The sequence below is a fragment of the Nothoprocta perdicaria genome, unplaced genomic scaffold (genome assembly GCF_003342845.1).
Source record: "Nothoprocta perdicaria isolate Ctin4 unplaced genomic scaffold, notPer1 scaffold_1, whole genome shotgun sequence".
Classification (NCBI taxonomy): domain Eukaryota; kingdom Metazoa; phylum Chordata; class Aves; order Tinamiformes; family Tinamidae; genus Nothoprocta; species Nothoprocta perdicaria.
This window is the reverse complement of record NW_020454093.1, coordinates 12583717-12601646: the sequence shown is the minus strand read 5'-3', so window position 1 is coordinate 12601646 and position 17930 is coordinate 12583717. Positions and strand designations below refer to the sequence as shown.

The 17930-nt window shown below is 40.9% G+C and overlaps 2 protein-coding genes and 1 long non-coding RNA gene across 3 annotated transcripts; 2 read left to right on the top strand and 1 right to left on the bottom strand.

Moving 5' to 3' along the window:
- Positions 1 to 3081: 3081 nt before the first annotated feature.
- On the bottom strand, positions 3082 to 6160 carry LOC112944469. The gene is made up of 3 exons (XR_003248773.1): positions 6055 to 6160; positions 5200 to 5317; positions 3082 to 3256 (listed from the first exon to the last, which is right to left on the bottom strand). It is a non-coding gene; the product is annotated as an uncharacterized LOC112944469 (long non-coding RNA).
- Positions 6161 to 6309: 149 nt separating this feature from the next.
- On the top strand, positions 6310 to 9951 carry CUNH5orf51 (chromosome unknown C5orf51 homolog). Its single transcript, XM_026035649.1, has 6 exons — positions 6310 to 6403; positions 6801 to 6907; positions 7328 to 7474; positions 7855 to 7986; positions 8198 to 8312; positions 9698 to 9951. The coding sequence occupies exons 1-6, from the start codon at positions 6310 to 6312 to the stop codon at positions 9949 to 9951; spliced, it is 849 nt and encodes a 282-aa protein (XP_025891434.1).
- Positions 9952 to 10043: 92 nt separating this feature from the next.
- On the top strand, positions 10044 to 16591 carry FBXO4 (F-box protein 4; the record flags this gene model as incomplete). Its single annotated transcript, XM_026035637.1, has 6 exons — positions 10044 to 10291; positions 11398 to 11618; positions 12751 to 12826; positions 13334 to 13512; positions 14393 to 14568; positions 15437 to 16591. Coding segments are annotated over 6 exons (990 nt in total), but the record flags the coding sequence as incomplete, so codon positions are not given.
- Positions 16592 to 17930: the final 1339 nt, after the last annotated feature.

Genomic DNA, 17930 nt, shown 5'->3' with positions numbered 1-17930 from the left:
ACGTGATTTATCATTCATTGCTTTACATCACGGATGTAGGAATTACAGCAGGAATGAGAAAACCACAAAATGGCTAGGTATTCTATATATAGAAGCAGGTATTCACAGCTACACAAGTGCCACATACTTGTACACCCGTATTTATGGAGGATATTTTTAGTTCTTGCTGAGAAAATGCTACTAATGTCTTACTCCTAATTTTTGCCAGATGTTTTTTGCTGCAAGAATGCAGAAGAGGAAAGTCTTTAGTGCCCTTGGCTCAACACACAACATGGGGTTACTTTACACTCCAAACTGATAGTGTTGCAGAAGATTAAACTCAACATAACAAAAAGGCCTACAAGAACAACAAAGTGGAAASAGGAATCCACAGCAGCTGTCATGCTGCATGTCAGTTCATGCTTGTTCRCACCCCTGCAACAGGCTTTTCCAGACTCTTCAGTGCAAAATTACATTCTAAAGCTGCACAGAGGTACTTTCATGCAATCTTCATCAGCAATCAGAATTTGCATGTAATTTTAAACTCATGCTAGGAAGTATGTGCAGAACTGTTAGTAAAACAAACGCTCTGTACATGCGTTTGATATGCAGCTTAGCAAAACAGGTGCAGAAACCGAAAGGGGAAGGCAGAACTGCACCTGCAGGAGCTGCACGCTGCGGGCAAAGCACCCGCCTCGTCCTGCAGACGGTGCTGCACAGTGAGCCAAGCCACTCAGAACTGCCACCAAAAGCTGCCACCTGTCCAAGTGACCAGTTTTGCCTGTTGCACTGGTTTCCTCTTGGAAACATGGACTTTGCCACCCACCGCACGGGTGTGGTGCTTGCCTGGCAACCTGCATTTCTCACTACAGGAGTCTGGCATGCAGCCTCAGGTGTGCAGCCCAGGCCCACATAATTATCCTATCATCCTTAGGGATCCAGTACCCTGCATGCTCCGACAAGACCGGTCRCCAATACAGCCTTATCTGAATTAGCAGTTTTGCCCAACTCTTCTAGTCCATTCAGCTACTGACAAACAGTTCTCTGGAGTTCTGAACRGCCTCCCTGTTACAGAGGGCCAAACATCAATAACTTGGTTAATATTCCCAACATAAAGCATGATCTAGAAATTATGCATTTAGGAAAATCAGGTGTTTCCCATTCCATTTCATTTTTCAGTAGCAATGGAATGAACAGAAGAATTGGTAAAAAAAAATAGCAAGGAACACACACATTCTGCATAGAATATATGGCAAAATCTGAGACTTTTGTTAAATTCTTCATAATAWTTCATTCCTGTCTGTACAGATTTAGGGAAAAAACGGTTCAATATTGCCATTACTATAGTGACACATCCCCATTAAATCACAAACTATATTGAACACAGTGCCCCCCCGTGGCGTCCTACTGAACTCCCAAGCAAAAACGGGAAGCAGTTTAACATACATCTTCTCCCAGCAACCCGAACTGCACTTAAGCTCTCAGGCCACAACGAGGTGCTACTCACATACCAAGTCTGACATATGTATATTTATATAACCACAGTATATGAGCACGACGGACAGGGGCAGCTTCAAAGCAAGTGGGGAGAAGAGGAAACAGAGATTAACCCAGTGCTCTTTCGAAAGAAATGTTTGCTAAACTAGGATATGAGCCCTTGGTCTTGTATAAAACTTTCTCAGTGGCACCTCTTTATTTTAGAAATTTGCACAGCATAAAAGAACATAAAAATTCATTCTTATCCATCCCACAATTCTTCCAGGAAAAGTTTGTTTGGTTTGGTTTTCTCTCAGGGAAACGAAAGAAGGGCCAGAAAAGCCTTAATGCCAAATGCCACACCAGTTAATACAAATCCCAGTTAGCAGATTTGATTTTACCATGATCCAAGAGAATTAACAGTATAAAACCTCTTACAGTGGCATAAAACTTTAACTAAAGTGCCAGATGACGGCTCTCTGAGCACATCACAGCTTCAGGAGAGAAGCTACAAGTCTGAGAGAAGGGTAAAACTCTCCAAACTGACAGTTCAGCAGCTCATGGCCTCATAGATCATCATTCTGGTCCAATTAGAGGCCCAGTCCATGGAAAAAAAAAATCAGCATTTCATCAGAAAAGCAAGCTGATCTCATTCACCCTACAGTCACGTGGCTCTAGCATTAATATCAGCAAAGGCTGGCAGCACACAGTCAGGGGCAACGGTCACTTGCTTTTTGACCATTATTTTCATGTTAGCTAAAAGTCATGCATGAAAAAAATAACCTAAATCACATACACAATAATCTGTAATGCTCCTTTAGGGAGGCAGAGGGTGAAGACTGCTGTGAGCAAGTCCTCTGTATTGCACACGTGTCCACAGTACTTGCAGTCCCTTGATCACTCACCATACAACAGAAAGATCTGTCTTCCTTGTGGGTTATAAGTAAACCGAGTCATTATAGAAGAGGCATTTGCATACTATGCAGTTACTGTTTCAAAAGCTCCTTGAGTTCTCTTCAGCTGCAGAAAGCAATCCCTGTTTGTCAGTCTTTTATGCTCCCAATTACAGGGAGATCACTYGAGCAGAGCAGCTCCAGGTTCCAAGTTCACCACACAGCACTTCCTAATCAACAACCAACTCATAAATCATCTCCTATGTCCGGACCCTGTTTAGCTGCACACCCAATGTGACACCGTCCCCCATGCAAAAGGCCACATYATGAGAAAGGAGCTGTTCTATATTTTGTCAGGGCAGCAACCTACACACATGCCTGAAGCAGGTAAAACAAGGAGCAGTCCTGCAAGGTTAGACAAACAAAAATACGCCACAACTACGTCTTTTAATAGCTGCATTCACATGCTTCTCCAGACCTAATACATTTCACAACCCTGGCGCAAAAGCAAAAAATTCCTTTACAGATCACCCTATGCCCTGATTACACATTTGAGACTAGCAATATGAATTTCAAATACTCTGACTTGAACATATTTCAGACTGAGTACACAGACTCTTTTTTCTACTTGATGCAGAGCAATAGGGTAAATATATATCTAAATAAAATGTGCACAGGATTGATTTAGATGCTTTTTTTCCCCATTCAATGATATGACTTTCTTACCTGCCATGACCTTGAATTCTATGCATAATTTCAAAAAGTTTAATGTCATGAGCACAGAAATCCTCCATGAAATCCTCCTTCCACATGGCATCGTTCAGATTAACTTCCAGTTTTGCACATCTTTCCTGGTAACTTTTATTTTAGTAGTTCCACATATGTCAGATGCAAAAGCATGCATCTCCCTTTGGGAATCAAAGAGACATTTAAAAATTGGTACCTCAGTATAGACCATCTTTCTTATAAACAGGGATAATACTAAGTACAACGCATTCATGRAGCTCACATATCTTTATATCCGTACTTTTATATCATATACCATACTTTTTATATCACATACTTTTATATCCATAGAGATAAGCCTCAACTACCACAGACTACAATGTAAATCTGGCACCTAGGAATGAGTGCAACAATCCAGTTCCTACTGAGGCAGTTGTGACTCGCTGTGCCATAAAACAAACCGTGAAACTACCCCACCCGAGTTCACCTCTTTGCTCAGCAATGTTTTTCAGCTCATGTGAAGAGAAACAATCTCAAGAGAAACTGATCTCCTTTGTGCAAACTTCCATTATTCAAATCCATAGGAAAAAAGTATAATTATGTATCATTAAAACATACAAGCAAATTACAAGACGAGCAAGTATGTTTCTAGGACTCATTTTTATAAAATGGTCCTTAGTTATTAGTGGTACTATGTCACAGAAAAGCATAATTTAAAAACACAGATCTTGATATCTTTTTGAGTCTTGTTTGGTTCAGTTCAGTCTCTCTCCATTCAGTGTTACCAAATGCTTTCCCTTTTTATTGTTTTCCTCCTTTTTTTTCAAATGAGGAGCCAGAAGTAAATCAAGCAGTAAATAATCCAGTGCTTTCTTCATCATCAGGTTTAGTAACATCTCGTAAAAAGAAACGGTCAGAAATCTACTGAGGGAAGGAGGAGGAAAAAAAAAAAAAAGCCTGTTTCTTCCAACTTTATTTCTGGAGATCAAAATATCATATAATCAAAATTTCTTGTTCACTCATACCCAACAAAATTTCTCTCAGGGTACTTTCTCCAATAATTAGTTCGTACATAAGTATAATTTCATTATCACCCCACTTATGTGCCAAAGTGGCAAGAAAATTTGCACAGCCTGAGAACTTAAAAGTTGTTTTGGATAGACAATTCTGTGTTTCTAATTACAGCCAACAATATTTTCCTACCACCATGGTTTTCCAGTTCCTCTCTGTAAATATGAGTTTTGGTCATGCTAAATATAAAGAGGAACAAAACAAATTGCTGAACACAAAACTTGAATATACATGTGCTTAAAATCTTCAAATATTCCAAGATTTCAAGATATCCCCAGTTCACTGATACATATATATATATATATATATGTATTTCCAAAGCGTGTATTTGTAATTTCTCTGTTCTCATTTGCTCATACAGATCTGTGAAGGATAGAGTTGTGTAGTTATATGGTTTGGAAGAAGCAGTGAAATCCACTCTGGTGAAAATGTGTGTGTGTGTGTGTGTCATGTTCAATAAAAACAGATTGTAATGTACGTGCTGGGGATACAAATTCACAATATACCAAAAAAAAAAAAAAAAAAAAAAAAAAAAAATCACAGCCCTATTTACTGCTGGTATAATTCCAAAGTCCCTGCACAGAAACAAAGAATAGTATATATAAAAATATATACTCTACGTAAGAGCATGTTAGTTGTTTTTATCTAGATACTTGCAAGAGCCAACACACACAACGGTATATTTAAATCCCAAATGATTGGAAGACATAATTGTGGCAGTACYGTGTTCTTGGCTCTGAAGGACAAGACCATCCCTCTTCCCCAACCACAGCTATTTAAACACCCCCATGCACTTCCTTTTCCTGTTATGCTTCCACCTAGTTAGGAACACAGTTGTTTTTATACAGGCAACACTTTTATACACTTTTATACAGGCTAGAAAATAATAATTTTCTTCATGAGCAAGTGCAGCTTTAAAAATTGCAAGTGCTAGGCAGTCAACTCTCAAATCCCATGCAATGCCTTCCCCAGAAATTGTTTAATCATACTGTAACTATTCCCTAAAGTAGCTCAAAAGATTAAGAAGTGGGTGTTTTGCTTCAGTATAACTTACCTAAGAGTCACTTGGCAGAAAAGTTTTCTTAAACAGGGAAAGCTTTCAGAAAAATGGTAGATACATTTTTTTCATTTGTGTGAAGTTCTGAGAATCCGAATTTTAAGATTTCCCAGGCCTGAAAAGAACAGGGAGAAGTAGCAAATCCCTATCCAGGGCATTTTCCTCATTTTCCTTCAAGCATTTGGATGATATTTGATCTGAACAAGTTCTAAGAGATGAATTAAAGTCATTTTTCTCTAAATAACCAGACATCCATCCTTTTCTCAAACTCAACAACTGATTGCCTGCAAGGTGTGGGACGACAGCACAGTAGTTCTCTAAATTACAACATACAGCTTGGGGTTTTAGTGACTTCAGGGATACAACTTAAGGAAGAGATGGATACTGGGACTGATGAGAGGCTGCTCCAGCCAGGGGCAAGGGAGAGGTTAGGGCATCTGCAGCACACTAAGGAGGTGCCAGGGATCCTGTCTAAGCACAAGCCTCTCCTTCCTAGCTCGGTGGCTTATCAGCTATTTACCCAAGGTTATGCCACCTCCTTCTCTTGTAAAACAGCTCCCAATAAAAAGAATGCAGGACATAAAACAAAAAGAAAAGGCTTGAAAGCCACTTTAAATGGCTTTTTTAACCTCATATTCTGAGGTGATGAAATAGTCTGAATGTAGATGACATGATATGTATATCATATGGGTACGAGTTAAATAATCCCAATAGTGAATACTTAAAATAAACAGCCTTTCCTCCCAAGAAGTATCGTAAAAACAATCAACCACGGCTTTCAGTCACAGAGCCCCGCGCCAGGAGCGCTCCACCAGCTCCCCCTTCAGTTCACTGCAGGCAAGGCAGCCTCACCACTCGGCACAGGCGGCCGAGGAGCCCGCAGCAGGGCCAGGGAAGCCACAGAAGACAGAGCTTTAACGGCCATTTATGGAGACACCGGCCCCGCGGACTGCCACAGCCTCAGCCACGGCCGCCACCTCCAACGGCCACTGCTCCCTCCAACGGCCGCTCTGGCCTCCAACGGCCGCTGCCGCGCGCCTGCGCAGCGCCGCCCAGCGGGGCGGTCACGTGCCCCGCGCGGGTGGCCGTTGGTGGAGGGCGGTTGGGATGGCGGCTGGGGCGGGTGCTGTGTCCGCGCTGCGGCCGCGGCTGGCGGCGTTGGGCCGGCGGCTGGCGGCGCTCAGGGGAGCGGGCGGCGACGGTGAGCGGCCGCAGCCCCCTCCCAGGAAAGGCCTTGGCCTCGTCAGCGCCTCGGCGCTCTGTGCGGCCCTCCCCGTGGAGTGGGGGGCTCGAGGCCTTTCTCCCCATCAGGGTGGTAGAGGCCCGAAATTTATAGCTGTGTAGTGACAGGCAGCGGTTTTTCTTTATGATCTCTTTGCAAGTGAGTGATGTTGAAGCATCAGACCATAGTTGTTAGTGCYGTGAATTCTGTCATGACACCAGTAGTCCTAACAGGATCAGGTGCCTAAGCACTTCATTATTCAGCCGCTATTGTCAGTATTGCGAGGATGGATGGTACATCTGAGATACAAACAGGGAGCGAGCAAGGCTGCTGCTGGTTGCTTCAGTGCTAAGAAAGCCTTGTGTTCTTCTTCCAGATACTTTCTTAGTAAAGGGCTCTGCTGCTCTGGAGAAGTTGAAGGACCTCTGTACAGAAGAGAAAGAAAAAGCACATCCTTCTGAGCTCTTGCAGCTTTATACACAGGTAGTATATATTAAAAACATTTGTAGCTGTGCTTTGAAAAGGCCCACCATGTATTATATATGATTAGCCAGTATAGTAGAGCAGCTATAGCTAAAAAGTATTTCTATTTCTGCATTTTAATGCGTGCAGTTTAGAGAACTTCTACAAAGTACAGACTCACTTTTGTTCTGAATTAAAAAGTAACCAAGAGTATTTGAAGGGAAAAAAAGGTCACAGTTTAATATTAATATTTTTAACTTATAATACTTTTGAAAACTAAATGTTATAGATGACCTTTAGAATTATAGTATTTCTGTAAACTAATGAGTTTGTAGGTATGCCACATCTGATTATTTTGTTTGTGATGTGTTTTGCTTATGCTGCTTATTTTTACTTTTTGTTGTTGCTTTTTTTACATCGTGCTTCTTCCTATTTTCATAGGCTGTCCTAGATATTACATACTTTGAGGAAAACCAGCTTGTAGATGAAGATTTTCCAGAAGACTGTTCCTTACAGAAAGTTAAAGAGCTAATTTGTATTCTATCAGAACCAGAAGACCTAATGAAAGAATGCAACATAAATGAAGAAGTGAGTAGTAACATTACCCAGTCACAAAACTAATTATTTCATTTTTAAAACTAAAACAGAATAGTAATTTTTGCATTTTTGATGAGCAAAATTTGACATCATCTGAAAAAAGTCCAAATCTTACTTGTAGCGGCTCCCAAATCATTGCCCATAAATAATTTTTCAAATAACTACGTGGATGCCAAGAATTTTTCTTCCTAGTTATTTCAGGATTCCAGAAGTTTTCTGCTATTTAAATCCAAAGCTTATATCTGTGACCATCACTAATAGGTACACAGTATCCTCTAGAGGGTTAATTCAGCTCTATTTGCTTCTGTTGTGTGTGTGTGTGTGTTGTTGGTTGTTTTTGGCTGAGCACTTTGCATTGGATTTTATTTCAGCCTACGAGCATCCTTGGCACAGAGTTACTGGAGTGTCTTTACTGGAGGAAAGGAGCTCTGCTTTACATGTATTGTCACACTGTGAAAGAAAGGAGTGAATGGCTGAAGGAAAATATCAGCATATTTGAAGAGGTAAAGGAGATTTAAAAACAAAAGGTCATAAGCATAAGTGTTCATAAGTACACTTTTCAAGTATGATTTTTTGAAGTACAGCTTTTCTATTTATTTATTTTAAATAACTGCCTGTGTAATTCACATTGAAACTATTTATGGTGATCTTTCAATTGCTCAGAATTTTCCTATTTTTTTCTCTCTTTTTTTTTTTTTTTTAATTTGTCGTCAGTGTCTTAATGATGGAGTCCAGTACTTGATGAAGATGCTTAGCTTTAGATGCCCTCTCCAGCTAGATGAAGATGTCTCATTTCGGGATAAAGACTCGGCTAGATTACTCAGTGAAGGTAAAACAAAACAAAAACAAAATGAAAAGTACAAAACATCCCAAATGCCTTCCTGGCTTTATAAAACTCTATTGTGCATTTTTGTGGGTTCAAGCTAGATATCATTTCTAACTAACTATCTAGCTATCTAACTTTTTAGAACAAGAAGAATAGTTACAGGAAGCCAATAAGCAGTTGTGCTTTCGTGTCTCTTCAAYTCTTCCTTCTTCTGACTTAGAGATTTTAGGAGGTGATAATGTTTGTTTATATTCTTTGTAAGTGCACTTGGGGAGATGGACAACAGAGGCTGCTTGTGTTTTACGCATATTGGGCATGTTAAGGATCTGTTTCTCAGATGGCAAATCTTAGAGGCATAAATAAAACTGCAGTGAGTGCTGAATGTTTTTAACTTGTATTTCTCTATAGATGTAGGAGAAAACAGATATGATGAATTACTAATTTCACAGGTAGTAATTCCACAGTATGTTGTTCAGAGTAGCAAAACTTCATTATCACTCTCTGCTGTAGCTTTAAGTTGTATTACTATAGTGCATTTCACCAGAGCATCTGCAGCTACATCAGTGTGATGGAAGTAGCATCACATGGTGGGAGTGGATTTTCAAGTAAAACAGCTGGTGCTTAGGCCAACATTTTACCCCCAAAACTTAACTCTAGTCAGGTCTTGAGGAACTGATGATATCCATGTGGGATGGAGCACCTTCACATTTTTTTCTAAAAGGGACTAAGATTGATTGGCCCAAGTCTGTTTCAAAATGCAAAGCCAAGTTCAGTAGCTGCTTCCACACATTTATTTGCTGGTTTGTTTGTTTGTTTGCTTTGGAATGGTCATAGACACTTATGTGGCTTTCTGTTTAAATACTCAAGCAGCTGCTGGTCACCCCAAGGTAAGATGGTGCTCTCATAGGATCTTCCATCACAGTCATRCAATGGTTAACGTTGGAAGGGACCTCTAGAGATCAGGCAGTCCAGCCGCCCTKTTCCAGCAGGGACACCCAGAGCATGTGGCACAGGGTGGCATTCCAGGTGGGTTTGGAAGTTCTCCAGAGGAGACTCCACAACCTCCCTGGGCAGCCTGTTCCAGGGCTCTGGCACCCTCACACTGAGGAAGTTCTTCCTCACACGGAGATGGAACTTCCTGTGTTTGAATTTACACCCTTAGCCCTTGTTCTGTTGCTGCCCACCACAGAGAGTTTGGCTTTTGATGCAGGTTCTTGGCAATGTTAGTTCACTAGGGGTGGAAATTTGCACCCCGGTGTACTTCTTCAGCAGGAGGCATTTAGTGGCTTCTTGAAAAAAATCTTACTTTCATAACAGAAAAGATTTAAGTTAACAAATCACACATTTAAGCAAACAAAGTGCCTGAGTTCTGAATTCCCTTTTTGCAGGTGTATTTAGTGACACGCACTTGCTGGCGATGATGTACAGCGGAGAAATGTGCTACTGGGCCCTGAAGCACTGCGGAGCAGCAGGCAGGCCGGGCRGCCAGGGGCCGGCAGCGGCGGTGCCCGACTACCGAGCAGTGGGCACCAAGGCGCTCGCGACCTACGTGGCGGCCTGCGAGGGGCCGCTGAAAGGACAAGGCTGGAAGAGCGCGAGCGCGCGGCACATGCTCGCTGTGCTGAGCCGGGGCCCGCGCTGACGCCGCTGCTGCCGGGCCCGGCCGCCGGCGCGCAGGAGAGCGGCGCGGGCCGGGGCGCGGGCGGGGCGGCCGGCCGGGGCGCGCGCTGAGCGGCGCTCTGCGTGTTGCAGGTGGACGTGCAGCTGCGCATCCTCTCGTACCTGTCGCCGCGGGACCTCTGCCGCCTGGGCAGCACCGGCTGCTACTGGCGCGCGGCCGTGCGCGACCCGCTGCTCTGGCGGCGGCTGCTGCGCCGCGACCTGCCCGCGTGGGCCTCGGTGGACTGGAGGTCGCTGCCCGAGGCGCAGCTGCTGGCGCCGCTGCCCGCGCCCGGCGCCGCGCACTGCGACTACATGGCGGCGTGAGTAGCGGCCGCGGCGCCGGGCGGAGCGGGGGAGCCGGGCGGGCTGCCCGGTGCCTGTAACGGGGTGCAGAGCCCCGSGCTGGTGTGCAGCGCTGCACCTCCGCGGGGGGCAGGAATGGCGCAAGATGGTTCATGAGCCTGTTGCTTCCCAATAAACAGTCCTGGCAGTCTCTCTGTCTCCCTTCCCTGTTTTACAGGCAGGTAAGAGGCACCCTGGAATTTGAAGTGCAAAATGCCCTTTTAATTGTGAGCATTGGGTTTAAATCTCTGCAGGCCTGAATCCTTCTGCACACATCACATACTTGAGGCCAGCTGCCCCTGATTTCCACGGTGTCTGTGAGCACTGCGTGGTTTTCCTGATGTCAGCTGCAGTGCCTTGGGCTGGGGGCAGAGTRTACACAGTTGATGTTTCCTGGGAGTGATTTTTCTAGCATCACAGGACCAGAAAGAAAGGCAGAAGCAGCTTCTTCAGGGTGCCCGTCAGTCTCTTGACTGCCCTCTTTTGTGATGGCCAGAGTCTCTTCAGACCTTCCAGCTCCTGCATCAAATGAACACAAATCAAATGAAGCCTTTATGTGTGGAAGGGATAAGGCCTCTTTCAGATGGAGTTGCCTTTTTAGAAATAATAAGTGTAAAGGGGGGTCTAATTACAGTAGGACACACTCGGAATTCTCATGTTTTTACATGAGGTTTATATTAGATTCTTCAACTTCCATGTTATTTTAAAAATACTGTGTGTGCAAGGGATGCTCGAGAGTTGGGGGAAGTTTGCATAGATATATATACAGCAGAATTATATATATATATATATATATATATATATACACACACACACACACACATTTATGAAGTAGGAGATCCATCGTATAGAACTATAATAAGGTACTAAACATCATCATTTGAAACTTGGCAGGGCTAGTGATTTTACCTGTTTGGTGCTGGTGATCTAAACCATAATTTTTTTTTAACTGTCATTTTAGACCTGTGTTTAAGATGCTCTAATAATACAGCAAGGGAATTTCGGGCCTAAATTAATTGGTGTTCTTTGATTAATACCTTTTTGCATTTTGTGTTTAATTTCTAGTTGCGTCTATTTTACACAGATACAAAAAAAGCTGCCCTCAGAGTAGAAGAAGTCTGAAATCAAACCGTCCCCGGTACGGGCCTGTGGCATCTTTCTTGCAGTCACTGGTCACTCAGGCAGAACCTCGCTTTGCTATGTTTGGGCCAGGTTTGGAAGAGCTGGATGACTCCTTAGTGCAGAAGATGATGACTTGCCCAGAAATTCTGCTAGTGGCCGGCCTGCCTCAAAGGCGAATTCATGGTAATGCTTTTGGTGGTGGTAGTTTGAATTTTATGAAGAGATATGTCATAAAATCAAAAAAAGCAGGCAGAAAAACAGGAACAATATGTTTTTAGCGCTTACATTGAAGGTCAATAATGTGATTGAAAAAAATACTTTCTCTTTGTGTGTGTGTGTATATATCTACATATCTACATATATATATCTACATATCTACATATATATGTATATCTACGTATATATGTAGATATATAAGATATATAGATACATGTATATATTTAGATATATATATGTATATATGTATGCACACATATCTCAAAGGGCAAACACTGTAACCAGGTTGGATAAAATTTTAGCACCAGTGAACTTCATGGATAAATTTGTACAGGGTTAGAGGATCGAGATTTTGCTCTTTAGATTTTTGTCTTAAATTCCATGCCTCATATGCTGCTGTAATGGATAAGTATGAACATGATTTCCTTTAAATAGTGTTTATAAGTGCCACTRTTACTTAGTGGTTAAAGCTATGCTTGTCGTCTTATACTGATTCTWTATCTGATTAAATATCCTGGTGTTGAATGAGTACATTTTTCTTATTAAAAAAAGGGAATGTAGGAGCAGATGAAATTCTTTTTGTTATTCGGAAAGTATTAAACATTTCTGACATCTGCAATTTTGCTTCAGTTCAAAACAGATACAAACCTTATGACTGGCTTTTAACTAAGAATAGCTAATATTTAAGCACAGCAGAATGGGAATAATTAAATCACATTTATAGGAAGTGGAAAAATCCGCATTTTTATTTGCTCTTATTTTCTTTTCTCTTTCATGTCTTTTTCACTGCAGCTTGTCCTAACTAGACTAAAGCTTTCCTGTGTCAGTTTAGGACATGTAAATCAGCTCCTCCGGGACTTAAATTCCTAGGTTCTAATACAAGTATCAAAACCCCAAAACTTAGAAATGCCTCCTCATTTTCTTTTGATTTTACTTTCTARTAAATCCTAAATTCCCTATTAATAAGCATGCTTCCCCTCAACAGCAACACCCAGATTTAGGTGTGTCTGTTTGACAGCCCTGGTAGAATTTTCAGCCTGTCACTAAGTTGTGTTCAGCAAGCAGAAATCTGTAATCTCATACATACATTTTCTTGTAGGGATTGGATCAGGAGTCAGTTTTCAGTTCAATAACAATCAAAAATTCAACATTCTAACATTGTATTCAACCACCAGGTAAGGTTATTTTTCCTCAAAAAAAGTACAATTTCTCAGCTGTTTTGTACTTTTTCCCTTGGTTTCATGATGTAAGTTTTATGGCTTTATTGCGTACATAGATATCCATTATACACATATTGAACCTTGTGTTTATTCCTTTTCTTTCTCCACCCACTCAGTTTCCGTGTGAAAGTAGTAAACCTTTCACCCACACTAATGCATAAGAAATGTTTTTAAGACAAATACATAAACAGGTAATTCTGTCCCTCTGTGTATTCTGAATATTTCCCTTTTGAAACATTTTATAGATTCACCCTGGAGTACATTTTAATGTGCGTCTTGTAGCCTGCTAACCATCTGTATGTACACAGCCAAAAAATGGGAGCAGCAAAGCTATTTTCCTGGTTAGGCCTTTTTCCCAACCCTTTGATGTACCGACCTCTGCCTAGACCCTGCTTTTTCATTTCTTGCTGAATTAACCTGGCTACTGTTGTTAAATGGCTGGAGTGTTTCAATATCTTTCAGTGTGGAAAGGAGGAGAGCAAGGACAGAACAAGCTGTTATTGTGAATAAGATGTTCTACCAAGACAGCACTACAGCGGGGAGTCAGCAAGCTGGGCACTACAGTGTAATAGCTCAAGTGAAAAAGGTGTGCGAAGTAGTTGATGGATTCATCTATGTTGCTAATGCAGAAGCTCATAAAAGTAAGAGATTTCTCTTTATTGTATTTACTCATATTTTGTGAATGACTGAAATGTCATAAGTGGATCTGTTGAGAGTATGGAATATATCAAAAAAACATATTCTTCTTCTTTCAGTGTTTGCTTCTTTGGTGCTGTTTCTCCAGGGAGAGGTCCCCTTGCCCAGATACTTTCCCTCACCTTCCTACAAGAGTTTATGGCCCTTACTGTCAGTGCCTGCACTGCATTCCTGCTCCCTAGTCAAATCTGGGAAATGATCTGTACTAAACAAAACAAAAACCGGGAGGCAGTAGGGCAGTACAGGGGGTAGGGTGAGTGGGAGAAGAAGCCTAAAATACAGCAGTGCTGATGTAATAACCTGTAATAAACAGAGCCTTTGCCAGGAGTACTGCAGTGCAAGATGTAACCACCACAAGTCAGGATTGTCCTATAATAAAAGCTCCTAAGTAGGGGAAATCCAAACACATGTTATGGTGGACAGACTTTATATTCATCAGCTTTAAGTGGAGGGAAAGAACTTGCTCAAGAAAGCATGGAATTAAAAAAAAAATAGGATATACTGGCAATGAAAATTAAGTTGTTATGAAAGGACTACCGACTCTGTGGGTGTCAGCCTTTCTCAGTGGTGATTTTGGTCTCTGAGATACTTGTAAAATGCTCTGATGTTATGATTGTCCGCAGATCTACAGAGATCTTTAAACAGTAGCTAAGAAGGATGTGAGTGCAGCTGATCCAGCCCTGAGATGTCAGATAATTTGTCCACACCACTTTGAGCCCTGTGTTTCCTCAGTTCTGTGAACTAAGTGTTGAAAAGTCAAGATTAAAAAAAATTGCTAGGGATTTGCATATATTTAATACTTATCTATTACAACTTATTTCCTAGAGCATGACCGTGAAGAAGAACTGGCCCATATTTTGGCAATGACTGATCCTGCGCTTGGGCCTCGAAACAGACCTCTGCTGGTTTTGTCTTGCATCTCTCATGCTGGTGTGGAAAGAATTCCTTGTGTTTACATGGCACATCATTTGAAACTGAATCTCTTACATCAACCCTGGATGGTACTTACTTTTAAACCTTTATTTTCCTCCTTTTTTTTCCATGCTTAAATGCAATTTAACCTTATCGTAGTTCTTGAAAAGTGCATATCAAAGTAAATCTATAGCTTTCGACACTCCACTTAAGCAATAAATAGAATTTATTCTTAATTTCCTTGACTCTGAGGCCTTGGCCACAAGGTAGGCTTTTCTGTCATTTTTCGKGAGTCTTAATGGTCACTGGCTTGGYGGGCTGTACTGAGTTTTTGGCAAATCACAGTTTCTGCCTAGCCCATGAGGTACTGAGTCCATTCTTTCATGCCTGCTGAGCATAGAACATATCAGTGTATCTCAGTAACAGATTTTTTTTCTTTTTGATAGCATAGTTGAAGGATAATACTTAATCCAAAAAKAGAGATTTAATTCCTTTCTTTCTACAAGGAGAATGTTTAAGTTTTTTTCTTTTTCTTTTTTTTTAACTACCATTTAGAATAATAATTACTTACTAATATATTGGAAAAATGGAGAAGAAATGGGCTTGAATTCTAAAGCTGGCAGCATTTTCCTCTAAGAATTATTAAAAGGATTTTCAAGTAGACCATCATCTCTAAAGTAATAATATTCTGATGGAGGGCTTGGTATAAAATTTACTATGATATCAAAAATGCACAGTTTTCTTAACAGCTCTCTTTAATTCTTTATGTAAAGAATAGTGTCATCTTCTTAAATGTTATTGTAAGGGACCTGTCCTGTCAAAATACCTGGAAACCAATGATAAAAAATTTATTTTTGTCATGAATATTTCTGACATAAGAATCTAGAAGTTTTCATAGAATATTGTTAGATTCATTGCCTGTAGCCTGTAATAGTGTGACTTTTGTTATTTTCACAGGTGCAGGACACTGTAGCTGCTACTTTAGATGGACTGCTGACCGGACTTGAGTGGCTTCTGGAAGAAGTGGACTGTAAAAATGCCCTGTAATAAAACTCTATAGAGACTTTAAAATAGTGCAATTCAAATAAAGTGAGAATCTTGTCCTGACACAGCGTTGTCGAGTAAGAGATTTAGAGGACATGCATATATTCTATTGTACGTATTTTCATAATTCTTCCAACTGCAGATCTGAATTAGGACAACGARCAGGATTGCCTGGATTCCAGCAGATGATGAAAAGGTCGTTTTTTTTGGAAGCTGTTGAATTTTGATCTCTTTTGAGTTGGGGCTTATATGATGCAGTCTTTTCTCTGTCCATCTTCTATTCTGATTTTGTAAATATACCTRCTGCTGGGTTAATTTATGAGCACAGCACCATGGCATACATCACATCACATCACATTTACAAAATATAGTCAATGGAGAACTTGACAGTGACAGTTCCCAACCAGAGAAAATACACTGTATCCTGTACTGTACTTTCAGCTCATTATCCTTTGTAGTAGGTATAAAGGCAATATGTCTTTAAAAATAATAAATTCCTCTATATTTTTTCAGGAGCAATGGCTAGACAAAAAGCAGTGCTTGAAGAAGAATTCTCCAGAACAAAATTCTCAGAAACAAACCAACAAAATATCCCACATGAATCATTTGTTTCTTGTTTATTTGAACCACAAAAACTTCAGCATCTTCTGCTTTCTGCTTCAGTGAAGTTGTTAGCTGGAACTAGACATTGTTCTGTTATGACAAACAAATGTTAGATAGAATCATTAGGATTTTACAACATCCATTAGATGCATAGATCCCAGGGATCTTCTAGTTACTCGAATAGTTGTGGCATTTGCAGATGTGAAATGTGCCTGCTTGAAATTTTCTACACAAAATTAATTTTATAAAAAGAGCACTTTAGAGCTAGAATTGTATTTTCCATATTGATGCCTTTTAGGATAGTTCTGCTTCTAGTCTTCCATGTTTTAATTGTTGTTTTTCCAATTTTTTAATGTATGTATGGAAATGCAATGGTCTCGCAAACAGTTGTTTCTTGGTATCTAGATAAATGGATACCTGATGTATATTCAGCTGTCATGTATGACTGTACAGTGTAGCAGTAACTGGCTGCATTCAAACTGTTGTTGCATAACACAACCATTTTAGAAACACATTCCATTTGGGGAGTCTCTGTTTTTTAACCGACTAGAAAGCAAGAAATAGAAGCATCTTCACATTTTTTTCTTCTTTATCCACATTAACTCATTTTTTTACACTCTTTTTTTTCTGACTTGTTGTTTTAGGGGAAAATCTGTGGGAAACCAGTATGCTAATTTTGTGTTTTATCCTTCTTAAATAAGATGTGTACTTTTCCTTTAAAACTGACGACACAAAATGTGTATCAGTATTTGGGGGAAATTTCCATATTTTGTGATTGGATGTATGTCAGTGCCCTGCTAGTTGTAATTCTGGAATGAGTCATCTGCATTTGGGAGGGGTGAATGCTGCGATCTAGCAATCTGATGATATTTAACTACTATGAATGTGTTTGTTTATGCAGGATCTTCATTGTAACATTTTCTGCTTTCTTCCTAAAGAATAAAAAAATTTTTTTTTGAAGGAAGTGATTCTTCTAGTCTTTAGCAATGTCTGTGRTTGTGCTACAGCAATAGATAATGATTGGCATTAGCATTGCTTTCATTAGTGACCTTAAAGACTACGAATGTGTCATTGATGGATTTTAGTTCACTATCATTTTCAAAAGTCAGGATAATGTAGGGAATAGAGTTTTTCTTGAGCTGAAGAAACCAGTTGTGCTAGGAAAGGCAGATTAAAGAGCTAAGAGTTCCCAGAATCATAGAACGATTATGGCTAGAAGAGACCTTCAAGATCCTTGCATCCAACTGTAAGCACTTCAGCACTCCGCATGTTAAGCCATGTCCCTAAATGCCTCATCCACATGTTTCTTGAATACTGCCAGGGATAGTGACTCTACCRCCTCCCTAGGCAGCCTGTTCCAAAGCTTCACCACTCCTTMCGTGTAGAAATTCTTCCTAATGTCTAAGCTGAACCTGCTCTGGTTCTACTTTAGGCCATTTCCTCTTGTTCTATCGATAGTTATTTTGGAGATAAAGCCCTGCCTCACAACAACCTCCTCTCAGGTAGTWGAAAAGAGCGATAACGCAGTCCGGAGACTCCTTGAGACTCTTCCAGGCTGAATAACCCCAGCTCCCTCAGCCGTTCCTCATAAAGSCTGTGCTCCAGCCCCCTCACCAGCTTTGTTGCTCTTCTTGGGACGCGTTCCAGCACCTCCATGTCTGTCTTGTAGTGAGAGGCCCAAAGCTGAACACAGTATTGGATGTGCGGCCTCACCAGTGCCAGGCGCAGGGGAATGATCACTTCCCTGGTCCTGCCGGCTATGCTATTCCTGATACAAGCCAGGCAGCCATCGGCCTTCTCGGCC